Source organism: Aegilops tauschii, chromosome 7 (genome assembly GCF_002575655.3).
Source record: "Aegilops tauschii subsp. strangulata cultivar AL8/78 chromosome 7, Aet v6.0, whole genome shotgun sequence".
In the NCBI taxonomy this organism is placed as follows: domain Eukaryota; kingdom Viridiplantae; phylum Streptophyta; class Magnoliopsida; order Poales; family Poaceae; genus Aegilops; species Aegilops tauschii.
This window is the reverse complement of record NC_053041.3, coordinates 414,457,768-414,473,902: the sequence shown is the minus strand read 5'-3', so window position 1 is coordinate 414,473,902 and position 16,135 is coordinate 414,457,768. Positions and strand designations below refer to the sequence as shown.

General features: G+C 40.3%; 1 protein-coding gene across 5 annotated transcripts in view; it reads left to right on the top strand.

Annotated features, from left to right (window-relative positions):
• The window catches only part of LOC109743344 (structural maintenance of chromosomes flexible hinge domain-containing protein GMI1), a 30,373-nt gene that overhangs the window by 12,714 nt on the left and 1,524 nt on the right, over positions 1-16,135 (top strand). For all 5 annotated transcript variants that reach the window (XM_020302435.4, XM_020302434.4, XM_020302430.4 and 2 more), the window contains exons 13-36: positions 3,275-3,395; positions 3,478-3,530; positions 3,599-3,727; positions 5,170-5,260; positions 5,365-5,399; positions 6,646-6,721; positions 6,820-7,008; positions 7,134-7,316; positions 7,392-7,413; positions 7,485-7,599; positions 7,684-7,800; positions 7,929-8,249; positions 8,327-8,454; positions 9,202-9,379; positions 9,481-9,583; positions 10,257-10,354; positions 12,396-12,494; positions 13,756-13,822; positions 13,893-13,975; positions 14,076-14,342; positions 14,421-14,579; positions 15,230-15,344; positions 15,508-15,697; positions 15,792-15,983. In XM_020302435.4, coding sequence (XP_020158024.1) covers positions 3,275-3,395; positions 3,478-3,530; positions 3,599-3,727; positions 5,170-5,260; positions 5,365-5,399; positions 6,646-6,721; positions 6,820-7,008; positions 7,134-7,316; positions 7,392-7,413; positions 7,485-7,599; positions 7,684-7,800; positions 7,929-8,249; positions 8,327-8,454; positions 9,202-9,379; positions 9,481-9,583; positions 10,257-10,354; positions 12,396-12,494; positions 13,756-13,822; positions 13,893-13,975; positions 14,076-14,342; positions 14,421-14,579; positions 15,230-15,344; positions 15,508-15,697; positions 15,792-15,983 — 3,131 coding nt within the window. The remainder of the gene's footprint in view (positions 1-3,274; positions 3,396-3,477; positions 3,531-3,598; positions 3,728-5,169; positions 5,261-5,364; positions 5,400-6,645; positions 6,722-6,819; positions 7,009-7,133; positions 7,317-7,391; positions 7,414-7,484; positions 7,600-7,683; positions 7,801-7,928; positions 8,250-8,326; positions 8,455-9,201; positions 9,380-9,480; positions 9,584-10,256; positions 10,355-12,395; positions 12,495-13,755; positions 13,823-13,892; positions 13,976-14,075; positions 14,343-14,420; positions 14,580-15,229; positions 15,345-15,507; positions 15,698-15,791; positions 15,984-16,135) is intronic.

Here is a 16,135-nt window from a genome sequence, read left to right as displayed (position 1 = left end):
CCATCTATCCCAAAGCCCAGGAAAGCCTTTAGCACAAAGAATAGCAGAGAGAGCGGCCTAGGAAACGGAGTCAAAAGCTTTGTGGAAATCTAGTTTAAAAACAATGGAGGGAATTTTCCTTTTGAAGCACGACTGGTTGATGTCGGTGGCGTGGAGAAAATTATCCGTGATTCCTCTGCCCCTAATGAAACCAGATTGGAATTGGTGGATAATATCAGGAATGACAACTTGCGTCCGATTAGCTAAACATTTAGATGCAATCTTAACTGCACAATTCTGGAGGGAGACCGGTCTAAAGTTTTCGGGTTGATTTGCCCCTAATTTTTTGGGAACCAGGACAATATAAGCTTTGTTAATGCGCCGCAGATCCACCGAACAGCTGTGAAAATCAGAGAGAAGGGAGAGCAAGTCATCTTTGACTAGGTTCCAGTTTGCTTTGAAGAAAGCGGGTCCGAAGCCGTCCGGGCCGGGGCTAGCGTTTACGTCCATCCCCCAAAGAGAGAGTTTGATTTCTTCCAGCGTAAAAGGGCGCACTATATCCCTAGCTTGCGAGGCAGAGAGCGACGAGCCGTCCATCAGAGAGGCAAGGTCGAAGGAGAAGGTTGACTGGGTGGGGGTCCCTACCAAATTCTAGTAAAATTCTAGCAGAATGCGTTCCTTGTCCGTGTGAGAGGTTTAGATAGAGCCAGCAACACCAGAGTTTTAATTTGGTTCTTTTTATACTGAACAGACGCACAAACGTGAAGATAGGCAGAGTTCTCGTCACCCAAAACGCAGTCCCTAATCTTAGCTCGTTGCCTCCAGTATGTCGCAAGATCGGCGTTGAAACGGTGGAGAGCAAGCTTCATGTCAGTCCTAAGATGAAGCTCAATAGCACAAAGCGGACGAGACTCTTCAAGCTTGTCAAGAAGATTGATGGCAGTGTGACAGTTTTTGGCCAGAATTGTCGGGAGGCGAAATCTAGCCGACCACTTTTTTGCCATAGCTCTAGTTCTCTTGAGGCGTAGGGCAAACAGGCCAGCGGAACCCCTCGCGGCATGCCGTGGGCCAACGCTGGCCCAGTTAGAGGCCACCTGGGCTTGGGAGGAGGGGTTAGCCAGTAAAGGGTTGTTGAGGCGAAAAATCGCAGGTTTCGGGATGTGGGTGGCAGCGGTAAGCTGGATGGAAACATGGTCTGACGTGGATCTCGTAGCAGAAGTGAGAGAGCTGTCTGGGAATTTCGGAACCCAGGCAATATTAACTAATGCACGATCAAGTCTAACTAAGATGGGGGCGTCTTGTTGGTTCGTCCAGGTGAAAAGTCTATCCAGGAGCGGCAGGTCCTGGAGCTGCATGTTTTGGATCGCGTTAGAGAAAAGAAGAGCCTTGTGGGAATTGAAGTTGGCCGTAGATTTTTCAGAAGGCCGCAAGATGTCTCCAAGGATGGCCCAAGGCCCGGAAATTGACAGAGACAGGTCAACAAGAGAATCTAGAAAGGTACTCTTGTTAGCAGAGTCGCATGGGCCGTAAACATTGGTTATAGTGAAAGAGAGGTCGTCTGCTTTAGAGTCAAACTTGCAGGAGAGATGGTAGAGCATTCCCATAGGTTGCTATCCCAAGCGGTTAAGATACCTCCTGAGGCACCAACCAATGGGATGAAATCTAGGTCTCTAAGGGTTGGAGGCAGAAACGTCATCGCTTTAAACTGATCTATGTCTTGTAACTTAGACTCCTGGCAGCACAAAATCGAGCAGTTGGTTGCGGCGATGCTGGCCTTGACATCGGTGCATTTTGCGTGCCTCCCTAGGCCCCTAACGTTCCAAGAGGAGATAATAAGGTTTTTATTCATTGGTCCACTTAGAGACGGCAGAAAAATAGATTCATGGGGGAACATGCAAGCAAGCTGTGGAACAGTCGGTTACAACACAATGGAAAAAGTAGAGGGGTACCACGACTACCAGCCCGCGGGCGGTGCTGATCGAACTAGAGAAAGGGAAAACGAAGAGAAAGAAACATAGGGGTAGATAGTGGTAGTCCTGGAGGGAGCGCAAGCTGAATGAGGAACCACGCCTAAAACTGATGGAGGAAGCGTGGTTGCGAGGAGAGATAGTCAGCGTCCGCGCAGCAGGCTAGCAAAGTAGTAGAGGAGTTCACACATCAGCACTTGTGGGCATCTTGTTGAGGTCGATCTCAGGCACGCCGCAAGCCCTTCCCAGCACAATGGTGTCATCGCGCGGGATAGGTGGCTCCCCCTCCCCGGCGATCTCAAGGAACTCCACCTCCGGGAGCAGCACCTTCCCAGCACAATGCGTCATCGCGCGGGATAGGTGGCTCCCCCTCCCCGGCGATCTCAAGGAGCTCCACCTCCGGGAGCAGCAGATCCGGCCCTCTCACCGCTTTCTTGCCCTCCATGCCCTCCAGCTTCATCCTCTTGCGCAGCTTGGCCTTCTCCAGCATTGAGAGACGGGTTGGCTCTTCAGACTTGGAGATGCGAGCGCTCCGGCGGGTGTAGAAGATGGTCGGGGAAGCTGCGGGAGGAGGCAGCTGGACGTCGGAGATTGTGGCCGCAGGAGGCGTGACCAGAAGATCGTTGCTGGCTTCGACCGCCAGCGGGGACGGAGGGGTAGGGTTTTGGATGAGCGGCAGTTCCTCATCGAACCTGGCCATGGCTTCCATGACCTGGTCGTCTCCTTCAACAGACGGGACGAAGGCGCGGCCGCGGAAGTCGCTGCAGTTGTCTAACATACTTGGGAAGAGAAATCTAGTCTTATCTTTGGGAGATGAGTTAATTGACTGGACAAATTTGAAAACCCCTAGCCTTAGACACGATGCATCTTATGGGGCTGTCCCTGGCCTTCACCCACAAAACATAACAACACATATACGGGATACTGATTTCAGCAACCCATGTGGTGTTGTTTCCAATGAATTTTTGGTTTGCACTATGTTCCTTTCAACTAAGGAGTAGTCATTGTCCAAGTGGATGAAATTTGCACTTGGTTAAAAGGCATGAGCAGTTTATTTCTTATGGTGTAATTTGGACTTCTGAAAATTAGAAAGGGGGGTGGGGGCAGGGGAGTAATATGAACGGAGTTCTCCAGGAAATCAAGCAAGCTTGTGTTACGATCTGCCTTTCTATATTTATGTAATATGGACATACTCCCTCCATCCCGAATTACTTGTCTTAGATTTGTCTACTTTATGATCAAATACTGACTATAGCTCTGCTATGTCCAGGGGCCTTATGTATATTTTGTTTTTATAGCTGTATTTTCTGGATCTGTTTTATCTTCAGGTGAATGGTGTAGATTTAGCAGAAATACAGGAAAGTGAAGTGACACTTACTAATCTGCACTCTTCTAATGGTCCTGATTTCGATCTGCATCTAAAATTTGCTTGTACTTCAACAAATGCAGGTAACAAATTATTTTAACTTAAATATAAACATATATTTTTAATGCATGTCTTTCCCTAATTTATACTCATGATGAATCACAGCTAGTCGCCAAGCACATGCTCGGATCAAGTGTGTATACTTTCCAATTGTCAAGGTATAATGGAATTACTATTAAACAGCTATCTTATAATTTCCTACCATGACAACAATTTCTTTTCACAGGGAAAAGAATCTATCGATTCTATTTTAGAAAAGTTAAGCGAAAATGCCTTGGGGGTGAAAGAAAACTTTGACAATTTTTCACGTGTGTCAGTCCGCCGACTTGGCCGGTTACTCCCTGATGCAAGATGGGTACGCTACTCGTACTCGAAAACCCACCCCAATAAGATGTTTCCTTCATAGACATTTCTTTTGATTATGATTGCACATAGCAAGTGAGCATATGATTGCACATAGCAAGTGAGCAAGTGTATCTTTGGTGCCTGCATAAGGCTATTCTGATGTCTGCCATACTGGGTTTTTTCTACAGCTTATCTTTTCCTCTCCGTCTTTGTAATCTTCCAGCATTTTCTTATGTACTTCAATGATTGTTTTTTCTAATCTGATCGATTTGTGTGCTTTTCCACGTTGTCAGTATTACTACTATGTTTTCTTTTATTTCTGTGTGTGTTAGGTAAGCTGATTCATGGGCAGCTTCATTTATAATAATGTCATCTTAATATTCCCATAAATATATTCAACTTTTCACTTACCCTTGCCAATTTTTTCTTGTTAGAAGTATTAAGAGTGCCAATTGTTAATAATTCTGCCTGCGAGTCCTTTCATTTTATTATCAGAAATAGTACTAAAACATTGTTTCATTAGTGAACCATTTCATTATCTAATTTGGCCTCGTTTCATGAGATAATTTTAGCTGGTTCTCTACAGAAGCTCTTGCTTAATATGTTATGTGTCATTTGAATTTCTCACCATCTAATAATGATGCTGCTCATAATGGTTATAAACTCTGCTCTAGCCTCCTAGACCTGTCTAGTTCAGGACTAAGTTTTGTTTCTCAGTTTGGTGCTTCTCAAATACTAGGTCATGTTGTTAACTTTTGTCTTTTACATGCTACTATAAGTACCTCAGTGATATTTGTCTACAACGTACTCCCTCTGTCCCATAATATTTGTCTACAATGTGAGTATATTGAATGTAATAACGGCTTATATTATGGGACAGAGGGATTAGAAACTAGGCGGTCGACTTCTGTAAGATACTGTGGATGATTCATGCTAGGGAAAATCCCAGATATTAGATGAACTTTTCTTTGTTATACTTACGAGTTTTAACAAGTTTTATAATTTGGTCATATTGTACTTGCTACTTAATGAAATACATGTTCATGTATTTCTTTCTGTTTCACACCACTAGGCATTTGTGGGTTCATAAAGATCAACAGGTCGTGTCCTAAACTCGTCCATAAATCATCTCTGCCTCAGTTTCTTTTTAATTAAAAAAGCTACAGGTTGATGTTCTTATCTTCTGACTGGTACTATGAACAGAGGACTTGTGTCAAGGATTCTCTATTACTCTAATCTCCACATTTGCATCTTATGCCCTATAAACAGAAAATTAGCTTTATGAAACGGTTGCTCAATTTCGTTCAGAACGAAGTTCTCTTATGTGGTTGGTTGTGTACTTTTGCAGACACTGACAAAGAACTCTCTCCATGTCGTCACTTCCATTTTTTTTTACATTTTGCTAATCTTTACTGCTGGAGATATCTACTGACAATATTTTGTTTGCCACAGGGTTCTCTTCCTTTCATGGAACCTAAACAGAATAAAGGACAAAAAGCTGAACTCCTGAAGCGATGCTGCAAGAGGGTGAAATGTTTTGTTGGTGAGGTTTTCATAATATTACTTTAAGTTCATATCTGAAAGATCCAGAAAACTCTATTCTTTGTTGCTTTAGTGCTTTCTTCATTGTTATTTCTATGTTTGCAGAAACGGATGCGGGTTTTAATCCAACTCTTTCTAAGGTACAATTGTTTGAGTTTAGTCTTGTGCTGCTTATGTCGTGCTTTTTCCTTATGTTTCCTTGTTTTCTGTGTTATGTTGATTTGGTGTATGAACTGTTGTATACTTGGATTAGGGAGGGTAGGGGGTAGGCTCTCGCCCCCATGGGCAAGATAGAAGAGTTGTTATTTTTCTAATTCTTGCTTGCTTTTTCTATCTCATTGGGTCCTCTTTATATAGAGGGCTAACAGTTTGATCGAAGTAAGAAAAATCATAGATCTTATCTCCAATTGGCTTGAGGCCCAAGCTTAAGGAGATCTTCCTAGTTTGATTGACATGCAACTTGAACTGGAGCTTCTAGGGGGTGACCATTGTCGCAAACCAAAGAAGCCCCAAATCGAAGATAATGCATGACGTCACTTGCACCCTTGGCAAATCCACAACTCAGATGCTCCTGGTGGACTCCAACCATCTAGGTGTCCCCAAACTCCCAGGAGAAACAAGCATGAGGATGCTTTTATAACTTGCTCAAATGCTCTTGCAAAAGGGGGGAAAATTTGAAGCTCAAGTGGTGCTCACTCCCCTCTCAAATCCCCTCACCCACCCTCTAGGATTAGTTCAAATGGAGGCTTGGGAGAGTGGGCAAAGCTTGTGTTCTTAATATCTAGAAATATTACAAGAGTACCCTCCAACCACATAGGGACGGGGGTTAGGATGAGAGATTGGAGACCAGTGGAAATCGATCGAGGGTGAGAAAGAAAACCTAATCTGGCCCGATACCATGTTACAAGGAATGTGGCTTGTATTAGTCCAAGGCCAAAAGCCTACATAGAGGTACAAGTGAGCAAAGTATGCATGGAACCTCTGTATATGCACAGCATCAATATATACACATCTAATAGGCGTGCTCAAAGTTGATCAAACCCTAACCCTATGTGGCTGCTTCCCCTCACTCTGACTTTAGCTCTGTAAGCAGAACAATCGTCTCCACTTGTAATTTAAACAATGTTACTGCTTCCTAAAGATTTTATTACAATTTAGTTTCTCTAGTTTTGAAAGTTCTATTATTTTGTCGTATCATCATTTTTTTTCCGAATCTTTTGTAATGCCGTATGCATATTTTCAAACATGTATGGTCTGATCAAATTGAAAAATCCGTGTTCCCATCTGTAGCAATTATGTGCTCCTGCACATAACTCAAGTTCTCTTTATTACAGTGTCACAGTATGTATTTATTGTCTAACTAGTTAAAGCTGTATTCAACTGCAGACTGATTTAGCACAACACGATGTTTTTACTAAGGCACTTCGCTGCTTTGATGGCAGTTGTCATAATGACAGCTCAGGTTTTTTTCCCTCTCAAACTTGCTGATATACTAGTCAGTTATATGAATAAATCTCCATCATTCTAATCTTTGTTGTACTTCTATGTTTATTTTTCTAGTTGAGGAGGTTAGTGTTGATGCTCGTAAAGGTGAAAGATCACTAAATCGCACGCAATTGGAGAAGCAGTATCACGACTGGATTAATAATATGCATGCAAAGTATGACGTGGAAATGGACGGAGGGGACGACGAGCATACTGTTATTATCAACCCAAGCAACAAGGAGCGACTTGGAATATCTAAAGATGGTGAGGGATTACCATGTGATTTGTTATGCTCACTTTTTTAGTTTTATTCTTCTATTTTTTCAGTTAAGAAACCATGCTGTTGTAGCTATATAATTTTTTTCTTGTCTTTCGTTACGATGATGCAGTTGAAGTTATTAGAGTTCACACCTCGGTTAGCAGAAAAGGAAAAACATGGAGAAGAGGAGATCATCTGAAAATCCAACCAAGAGTAGTTGCACGAATGAAAAACAATTTCTACTCATCGAAAAGCAATTTCTATGGAACACTGGAATATGTTGTTGTTGAAGGACTTCGAGGAGATATCTGTGGTTAGTTCACTTCATGGTCTGAAGTATTCGTCATGCCCGATATCTCCTCACTAATACCTTATTCTTTTGTGGCAGGTGAAGCTCGACTTATATGCAGGTTTTTGCCTTCATTTTTTCTGTATACGAAATTTGTTTCAATTTCAAGTGCTAAATGAATTCGTTTTCAAGGTCTATTGAGTGCCCTGGTGATCAAGGTTGCTTACTCGAGGTAGGTCAAGATAGTGTGCACCTTAATATCAAGGAATCTTTCTCCTTCCCTATCAGCGTGATAGATGATAACAAGGTATGTACTCAATAGTTCATACTACTGGTGCAATTTCTTTGAGCATGTTATGCTTATAGTTATGTTTTTTTGTACACATGGAAGTGTCAAACCATGGACGAGGATTCGTGGTGTCAAATGCTTAGAAAGAAAAGTGCAAAGGCTCCAGCGTGTATTGAGGTCTTACGGAATTCACAAGGCAATGATCTTGCTATAGATGGGGTTGGTAGTCGACAGACTTTTATCTTTATGTTAAATCTTTGCAAAATTTTCAGGATTGAAATTTTTGGCCTTTAATTTTCTGTGTTCATACTATGTTTGATTTTCGATCTAATCTGTTACTGTCACAGGATGTACCGTTTGAAAAAGTTATAGCGGCTGGTTATAACCATCCACGTGAAATTATAGCTGTAATCCGGCCACAAAACGCTACAACCTGCTCCACCAGCCTCCTTGACAAGAGATATATTGTGAAGGATGATGATCTAGAGATGGCAATGGAGATTTATCATCTGCCTGGAAGCAAAGATCATCCTCGTGCAAAGCTTATTTATAAAAAGCTCAAGAAACCCTCATCGTGCAATAGCATAAATGGACTGTATATCTTTCAGTTGAGCGAAGAGACAAGCATGTTTACTAAATCTGGTGTTTACAGTTTTATTTTCTCAGTTGTAAGTATGATAACATTTCCAGTTGAACGAGCAAGAAATATTTGCTTTCTTACCTAATGTCAAGTGTTGAAATGTAGAGGTGCAGAGATTCAACTGTCATTAAGCATGAATCGAGGATAACAGTTCGTCCAAACTCCAATACTAGACATTGGCAGTTATCCTGCGATGCTGATTGGTCTGCTGACAATGCTGTAGTAGATATAAGGTTAGCTACTAACTCAAAATTTCGTATTTCCAAATGCTTTTCATGTCCACTGGTGATGGAGATGAGTTGCATTTTGGCCCGTGAAACTTGGTGTTGTTCTGGTCCACTCTCTTACTGCGAGCGGCAGCTTAGCGAATAGTCCTAAGTTCAAACTGATAAAGGATAAAAGATAGAATGGCTTGTTTCAACTTATAGAAACTTTATTACTTGTCATATTTCTGCAGTATGTGTTACATTCTGTTAGTTGGTGGGACTATGTCAGCTTTGCTTCACCTTAGTGTACTCTTTTCCTTTCTTTTCTCGTTCCTTGTCTTTTTCCTGTGCAAATGATCAGTCAAGTCTTATGTTAGCATCATTACATTTATTACCTCCACCAAAGCTGCACCACCTGGAATTTGGCCATCCATCATTTTTTGGATTAAGCAGTCTCCATCATAAGCAACCTTTGTCTTCAACTGAAGGAGGGGTCCATGCCTTGTCTATCTGAAAAAAATGATGTGCACGCATCGTCTGTTGCCCCGTAATGTTACATTCTCTAATTCGTCCTATTGAAGTACTCCAGTAGTGCCTTATTTATTCAATATCTTAATTTTGATAGATCAAGCAAGCTGCCCGGCCCTTATTTTGTTTAATACCTCGAAATTCTCACTCCATAGTCCGGCATGAATGCTGGAATTGTGTTGTCTGATTTGTTATATTTCTTTCGTACATTCATATACCTGCAGCTACTTATAAAATTGTGTGCAGGCTTGGAATGCCAGTTAGATGTCTTGCAGCTAGAAGCCATGATTTGTATGGGAACGGAATTCCTTTCCTTGATGTACATAAGGCCGTCATAACTATACTTGGTGGTGATGATATTCTGGCTCAGGTTAAGGACATCAAAGTGGATCTCTCAACAGATTTATTGACTCTGTATATCAGAGTGAGCCATATGTACCTCTTTAAGTATAGAACTGGTCACAAGTTTAGTGAATCCACTGCATTTCCATGTTAATCATATATGTTATTGTGCTACACATGAAGGATTTTCTGTTCAAAACCAACAAATTGGACAGAGTAAGGCCGAATTATGAAGCGATGTTAAAGATTTCTTTATCTGATAGTGAACTCTCTCATCCATGTAAAGGTAAGATGACAAGCTCTCATGTTGTTTTACATTTATGAGATTGTATGCGTGTGGACACTTGTTTGGCCTGCTCCTAAACTCATATTTATCATGCTTCTCATCTTAATGGAAAGAATTGCTACAAGTTTTTTGCACGTTCTCTAGAAAAAACTAGTTCTGCATGTTCCGGTTACATTTCATATATTGCAATGCAAGCCATTTTGCTACTACCAGTGTAGTCACACCCATGTGCATTTTGTACAATCTAGGGAGTATCTAGCGTAACTAGGAGTATGTAGTGCAGTAGTGGCAGTATTTGTGTGTATAAGACCACTTAGGTAGCATACCTATGCATATAATTTACTGGTAGCATGTGTAATTTTTTCACATACTACTATTTTATGTAGAAATTGAAGGGACTATTAAAAAATGAAGGAATTTCGTGAATATGCCAAAACCATGGCCGCACCTGCAGTTTTTTCGTGTATCTCACTTTGGGGTATGTTGGAAATTGGTATAAAAACATACTAAAAATGATAAGCTATTATACACATGGTAGTATATGAGATGTGGGTGAACTATACCCAGAAATAAGATGGATATTTCCTATTGAGCTGATCTTTTCATGAGAGATTTTTCTTGCCGTCATGTGGATTACTCACTATTATTAAGAGTTCACATATATTTCACGCAGTTAAGCCAGGTCTTCCGTCAACAATTAATATGGATATGTCCCTTGCTTGGGAGAAGAATTTAACTCCTGGAGAAGTTATTGATGATGCCCTTCTAGAGGTACGTCGTTACTCTGTTGTCTTGGGTAGTGTTTGTCTCACCCAAGGAATATGTGCTCTCGGGAGCCGATTTGAATATTCAGGGAAGCGTCCCCTGTCATATATGTTTGCATCTTCAATTGGCATGCAAATTTTCATGAAGAAATGGCATATATTGTGCTGTGGGAAAAAAACTACCAAACCCGGTGCTCTGAAACGGCAATTTTTGAAGCGCCAACTTTATTTTTTTCGCGCAGGACACAAAACTTGCCTTTTTTTTCCATGTAAATCTATATGTAGATATAGGAACATGGAGATGTACATGTGTAGATTGTTTCAGAATTTTTTGACTTCAGGAACACCATTTGTTTCACCCTGGGAGCATACACTCTTGAGAGCCGATTTGAATATCTGGGTACTAAAACACCATAGAATTCACCACAATTTCTTCCAGTCAATACAAAGTACGTCTGCCACAATTTTTTTCCACACTTCCAATTTTTCTCATGCAGTTCCGATAACACAACTATCACACCTGATTAATTGACGAAAGATTTGTAAGATCCCAGTATAGCACCATCGCTAAAGTCTACCACCAAGTTGTCTTTATATTTTTTCTTTGGCTGATGGTTTCTGCCTTTTTGGTATGATAACATGGTGTGTTTCTTCCGTTCTTGGTTCATTCTTAATATTAATGAAATCTACCCTTACAAAGCCATATCTCTTTAGTTCTTTGCGCATAATTTCTGAAGTGATGAACGGCACAAATTTCTGTTTCTTTTTGGTTTATAGTGACATCAGATCTTCCTTTAGTTTGTCTATCCAATATTTCAGATTCATAAACTTATGTTTTTGTTACTGAGAAAGAGTATCCTAGATTGTTGTGGCTTCAGGTACTTCAGTTGTTGATTCTATAACTCGATTTGTAGTATCTCAGCAACCAGAACAATGATATTTTGATGTTTTTTGTTACTCAGACGGACATTCTTGCTCCTGCTTCGTTGACCCTTGCTTTTGTGAAAAAATTACCCCCTTTTTGAGAACCTTTTAGAAGTTAAAAGAACTACGTATTTCATCAAAAGATAGTTGTACTGTTACCATGCCTAAATGGTACTCTCCTTTTCCCAGTATATATAAATATGTATGCTAAAAATTCCCGAAAAGTACTGTTGGCATGAGCCTAGTCGTCTTCATTAAAAGTTAATTATAAAACTTGCCATGCAATACGTGCCAAAACACAATTGAATAAGAGACGTTGGATGGTTTCCTGCTCATAACAGAAGCTACATCGTGCGTCCCCTGCCATTTGCATTTAATGAAATTGTCCTTGATAAGTTTGACTTTTTGGCATATGAACCATAGGAAAACCTTGATCTTTGATGATACTTTTAGACCCAAAAATTGCTTAGATCTAAACTGATACATGGAGTGCACAGTAAAATCCCCACCAGTATGAAGGCCCCACTTAAACCCATCTTGCTCTTGAGTTAGTTGCACCTCGGCAACCTTGAGGATGATCTCATTCTAGTCTGCCAAATGCTGACCAATGAGAGCCTGTCAGAAGTCAGCCTGTGGGTTCTCCACTCCAAGAACAACATCCTTATGTTGAACAATATTAAATAGTCCATACATGTCACCCAACAACCCTCATGCCCTACCCCATCTCTCACCCTCATCTCACCCCACAATGCTCTCTAGCCTGCCTCCTGCATGCTGCCATGTCGTGCGCTGCTGCAAAAATACAAAAATACGCTAGATGGATGACTAAAGCAATTAGGTTAGGGGGATTATTGTCCATACAAAAATACTAGGTCAAATACTCACCTGTATTGACTTGAAATTGAGGGAAAAGATGGATAATCGCATCTGAGTGAGTATGAGAGGTTGTAGTGGCATTTTTCAGACTTGGATTTTTGTAATGGCATTTATATAACTTTTCTACCATTTTTATTAGGTTTACTATGTAATAATTTTTTTACCTTTTGCGATGGGGCTTGTTTTACTAATTTCTCGTATGCAGTTTCCGAAAATTATCCTCTATATACTGTTTCAACCATTCGCAGGTGCTCGATCATTGTGGCAATCATGTTGAAGAAGGGATGGAACTTATTGTCAATACTGTTGGACTCTCCTTTGTAGATAAATGCGGACCTGTTCGAAAGGTAATCGTTTGTTTTAAACTGTATTTTTGTAATGCTAGTAAATGTATATTTTGACCAGGTTAACATTAGCCAGAATGATGTGGTGCGCTCGGTAACAGTCCTGAAGTGGAGATTGTTAAAAAAATATCGTTCTTTGCACGTGCTGTATTTTGCTATTTTCTTCTATGTAATTTAAGTAACGTAAAAATAGACTTCCAGTCAGAGTTGTCAATGAGGTGGAAAAAATTTGAGCTGCTACATTTTAACAGGGGCAACTCCGCCTATGTCTTCTAGGCATAGCCGGCCCCAAGCCCGGGTAAAGGAGGAGGGTTGTGATAGGCTTGGCGAGCCAACGAAAAAACTAGCCAGTCCCATGGGTATGAAACCCATTTGAGCGAGAGTAGTACTAGGATGGCTGACCTCCTGGGAAGTCCTCGTGAAAGGGTTTCATATCTAAGGGTTGTGATAGGCTTGGCAAGCCAACGTAAAAACTAGCTAGTCCTTTGGATATGAAACCCATTTGGGCGAGAGTAGTACTAGGATGGGTGACCTCCTGGGAAGTCCTCGTGAAAGGGTTTCATATCTAGCCTACCCCAACTTGTTTGGGACAAAAGGCTTAGTAAGTAAGTACATTTTAACAGCGGCAAAATGTATGCAGGGAAACAGGAAACTAAAGACTTTACCCCTCTAGTTTCGATGCTTTGGGATTTGCTGCTTCTGAATTTGGGAGCGGTTGGAGAATTACTAGATTTTTGACAAATGGACTGGCTCAACGAGGCTAAGCCTGGTCTGGTCCAATTCCTACCTAAGCCTGACTTGGCCTACCCTCAACCGGACTAGAAGCATTGGCGAAACCCAGAGCTATGCCCACCCAAACCCCGTTGTTTTGACATTATGATGACTGATGAGGGACTAAGAGTAGCTTGTTAATTACATGGCTCTAATTGATTGGATGATGCAGCACCCTTTTATCTCCTGCACTCCTATTCTTTTCCAAATCTATGGTTCCATCATATGGAAGACTCATTCATTTTTCAACAAAAAAAACATATTAATGCAAGGTTTTGTAGCCTCATTACAAATACAGAAAATACGGTATTTAAGGCTTTCAGTGGAACTTTGCTTCTTGACTGTGTTATAGCAATTTTATCGTTGTAGAACAGGGACTTAACCGTTGCCTATGTTCTACCTCGTGTCTCAGCCATCTTGGGAGCCCTTAAATTGTTTGACAATTTTACAGTTGGAGTCTGTCGGCATATAAACTATATTGTTAATTTTGCAGGTAAACAGCGAAGGATTTGTTGACCTACGTGGAATGCTTAAAGTTGTTAGCGGATTTGGTTCAGAAGGTCAGTCACATAGTGGTGCCAATATTGCTGGTACATTTTCATTCTAATAATTATGTGCATGTTTGTGCAGCTTGTTTGACGATTTTTCATCACAAGAAAAAGATTTTCAATAGAACATTTCAAATTGCTATCAGGAATTTGAAAGCTGTTAAGGTAGTAATACTGATTCGTTCATTTGATTTCTTATTAGTCACGTCGTGGTGCTTAATTTTGTTCAAGAGGTGGAAGCCTCATGATTATTATTATTTGTCAGGTTCCGGAAAGTTGTCCTGCTGGGACCTTCTTGGAGAACATAATATTTGAAGTTTCTGACTGTGATGGAGTGATTGACGAGTCAATACATGGACTCCAACATACACTTAGCATCAGGTCGAATCAATTAAAAGATGTGCAAGGAGCACAATATGCATTTGAACATGGAAGATGTGTTCTTCCTCGTGCACAGGTTCCTAATGAACCAGGAACAGTCAGTTTTGTGGCATATCATACACATTTTTCTGACCTGGAAACAATAATTCAGGTTCCGATCTTACAAGGTAGCTCTTGTTGCACAATTTATAATTATTTCAGACTGAAGTCCTGGATTTTCCTTTGGCAGATTCATGTTTATGCTCTTGATTTAGTGCGAGTAAACTCGGAGAACGACTTTGAACCTATATGCAGCTACCCAACTTCATCTCTATCAAGTCAAGATCTTTTATCTCCAAGTCAACTTGCTTCTTGTCAATCTGTTAGATACATTGAGGATGCTCTGAGGGTAAAAGCCTTCAATACCTTGATTTAACATTTCTAGTGTTGCTGAAGTCCTCTGGCTTATTTAAATCTTAAAAAACTACTAAGGAATACATTATTCAAACTAGAACGTTTTCTGAACTCAAACCTTTTTCAAGAAAACTACAAACTCAGATTTAAACAAAATAGCGCCAAGGTTATCGCTATTTGCATATGATGCACCGTGGGTCAATACATGTCTTTATGATGTCAGTATGGAAACATAATAACCATTTAGTGCAGTGATTTGTTTTTTGAGCATCCTCTGTTATCCTGGTTAGTCTAATGTATATTGTGCAAAACTCAAAATACAAGGTTGATGGAAACCATCCAATCATTAAATTGTTGATGAAGTAAAGCTGAGTTGAATTGTTGCTTATTATAACGCTACAGGGGTTCCTTCTCCTGTGTATATCAAGAAAAATACAAACCTTCCGACAGAATAAATCATTAAATTATTCATAAAATTAATAACTATTTGGTAGCTGAAAATATTATGTGTATTTTGATTCAAAATCTATGATACTTACACCATTGAATAAAGGTTGTTATAGCTTGATTAGAGGTTACAATGTTTTTGACCTGCAGAATATTATTATTAGCTTGTCCGTGCCTTAATTTGTCACTTTTTTTCAGAAAGTTTCTGATGAGATTGAATCAATTGATTCCAATATACGCTCTGAAGAAGAAATGATTAAATTTCTTGATTCTCAAAAGAAATCTGTGGAGAATCGTATTGCCAGTCTGAAAGGTTATTTTCTGTGCTTGTGCAAAAAAATTATTGCTTTTGTCTTTCGCTGAGTATGGACTTAATCTGCATGGTCTCATTATAATGGGCTCTGTTACATTACTCTTATACCTGCACTTGTCTTCCCCGCTCGTCGCTTTATATAATTTAATTTTCATGTATGCAGATGAGATTGGCCACAGAGTTGGCGCAAAAGAGATAACTCGTCATAAAATTGAAGAGAATGTTGGTACTGCTGCTGCTGTTCTATGTAATCTCTCCAACCATAAAGCATATGAACCAGGGCGATCTTTCAAGGATGAAGTTGTTGGTATTGTTGCTCTTCTCGGAACTGTTGCTAACAGAGATCTCAGTAGGTAAATTTGCAGACTCCTACATTATTTATGTCAGATGTATTGTAACATGATGCATAATTTTATTCATCTGAATCTCTGTCTTTTCATTTGGTAGGATGCTTTCTGTGTATCTTGGTGAAGACAACATGCTTGCAGTGGTTTGCAAGACTCAGGATGCTGCTAATTACTTTGAAAAATATGACACTGAAGGAAATGTGGATATTCGCTTTGGTATTCATCAGGAAGCAGCTAAACTAGGAGTCCCAATAAGCAGGAGATTTCCTATCATATGCCTGGATGAAATAAGGTAATATCTATATTTACTTAATTTTAGCAGGTCTGTAGATGCATTTCTGGGTGTTAGAAAATTTGAAACAGGAGTGCTGCTAATGCATCAGTAAACTCAAACATTCCTGGTTTACAGTCTTCTGAACCCTGAACCTGTTCATAGCCAGCCAT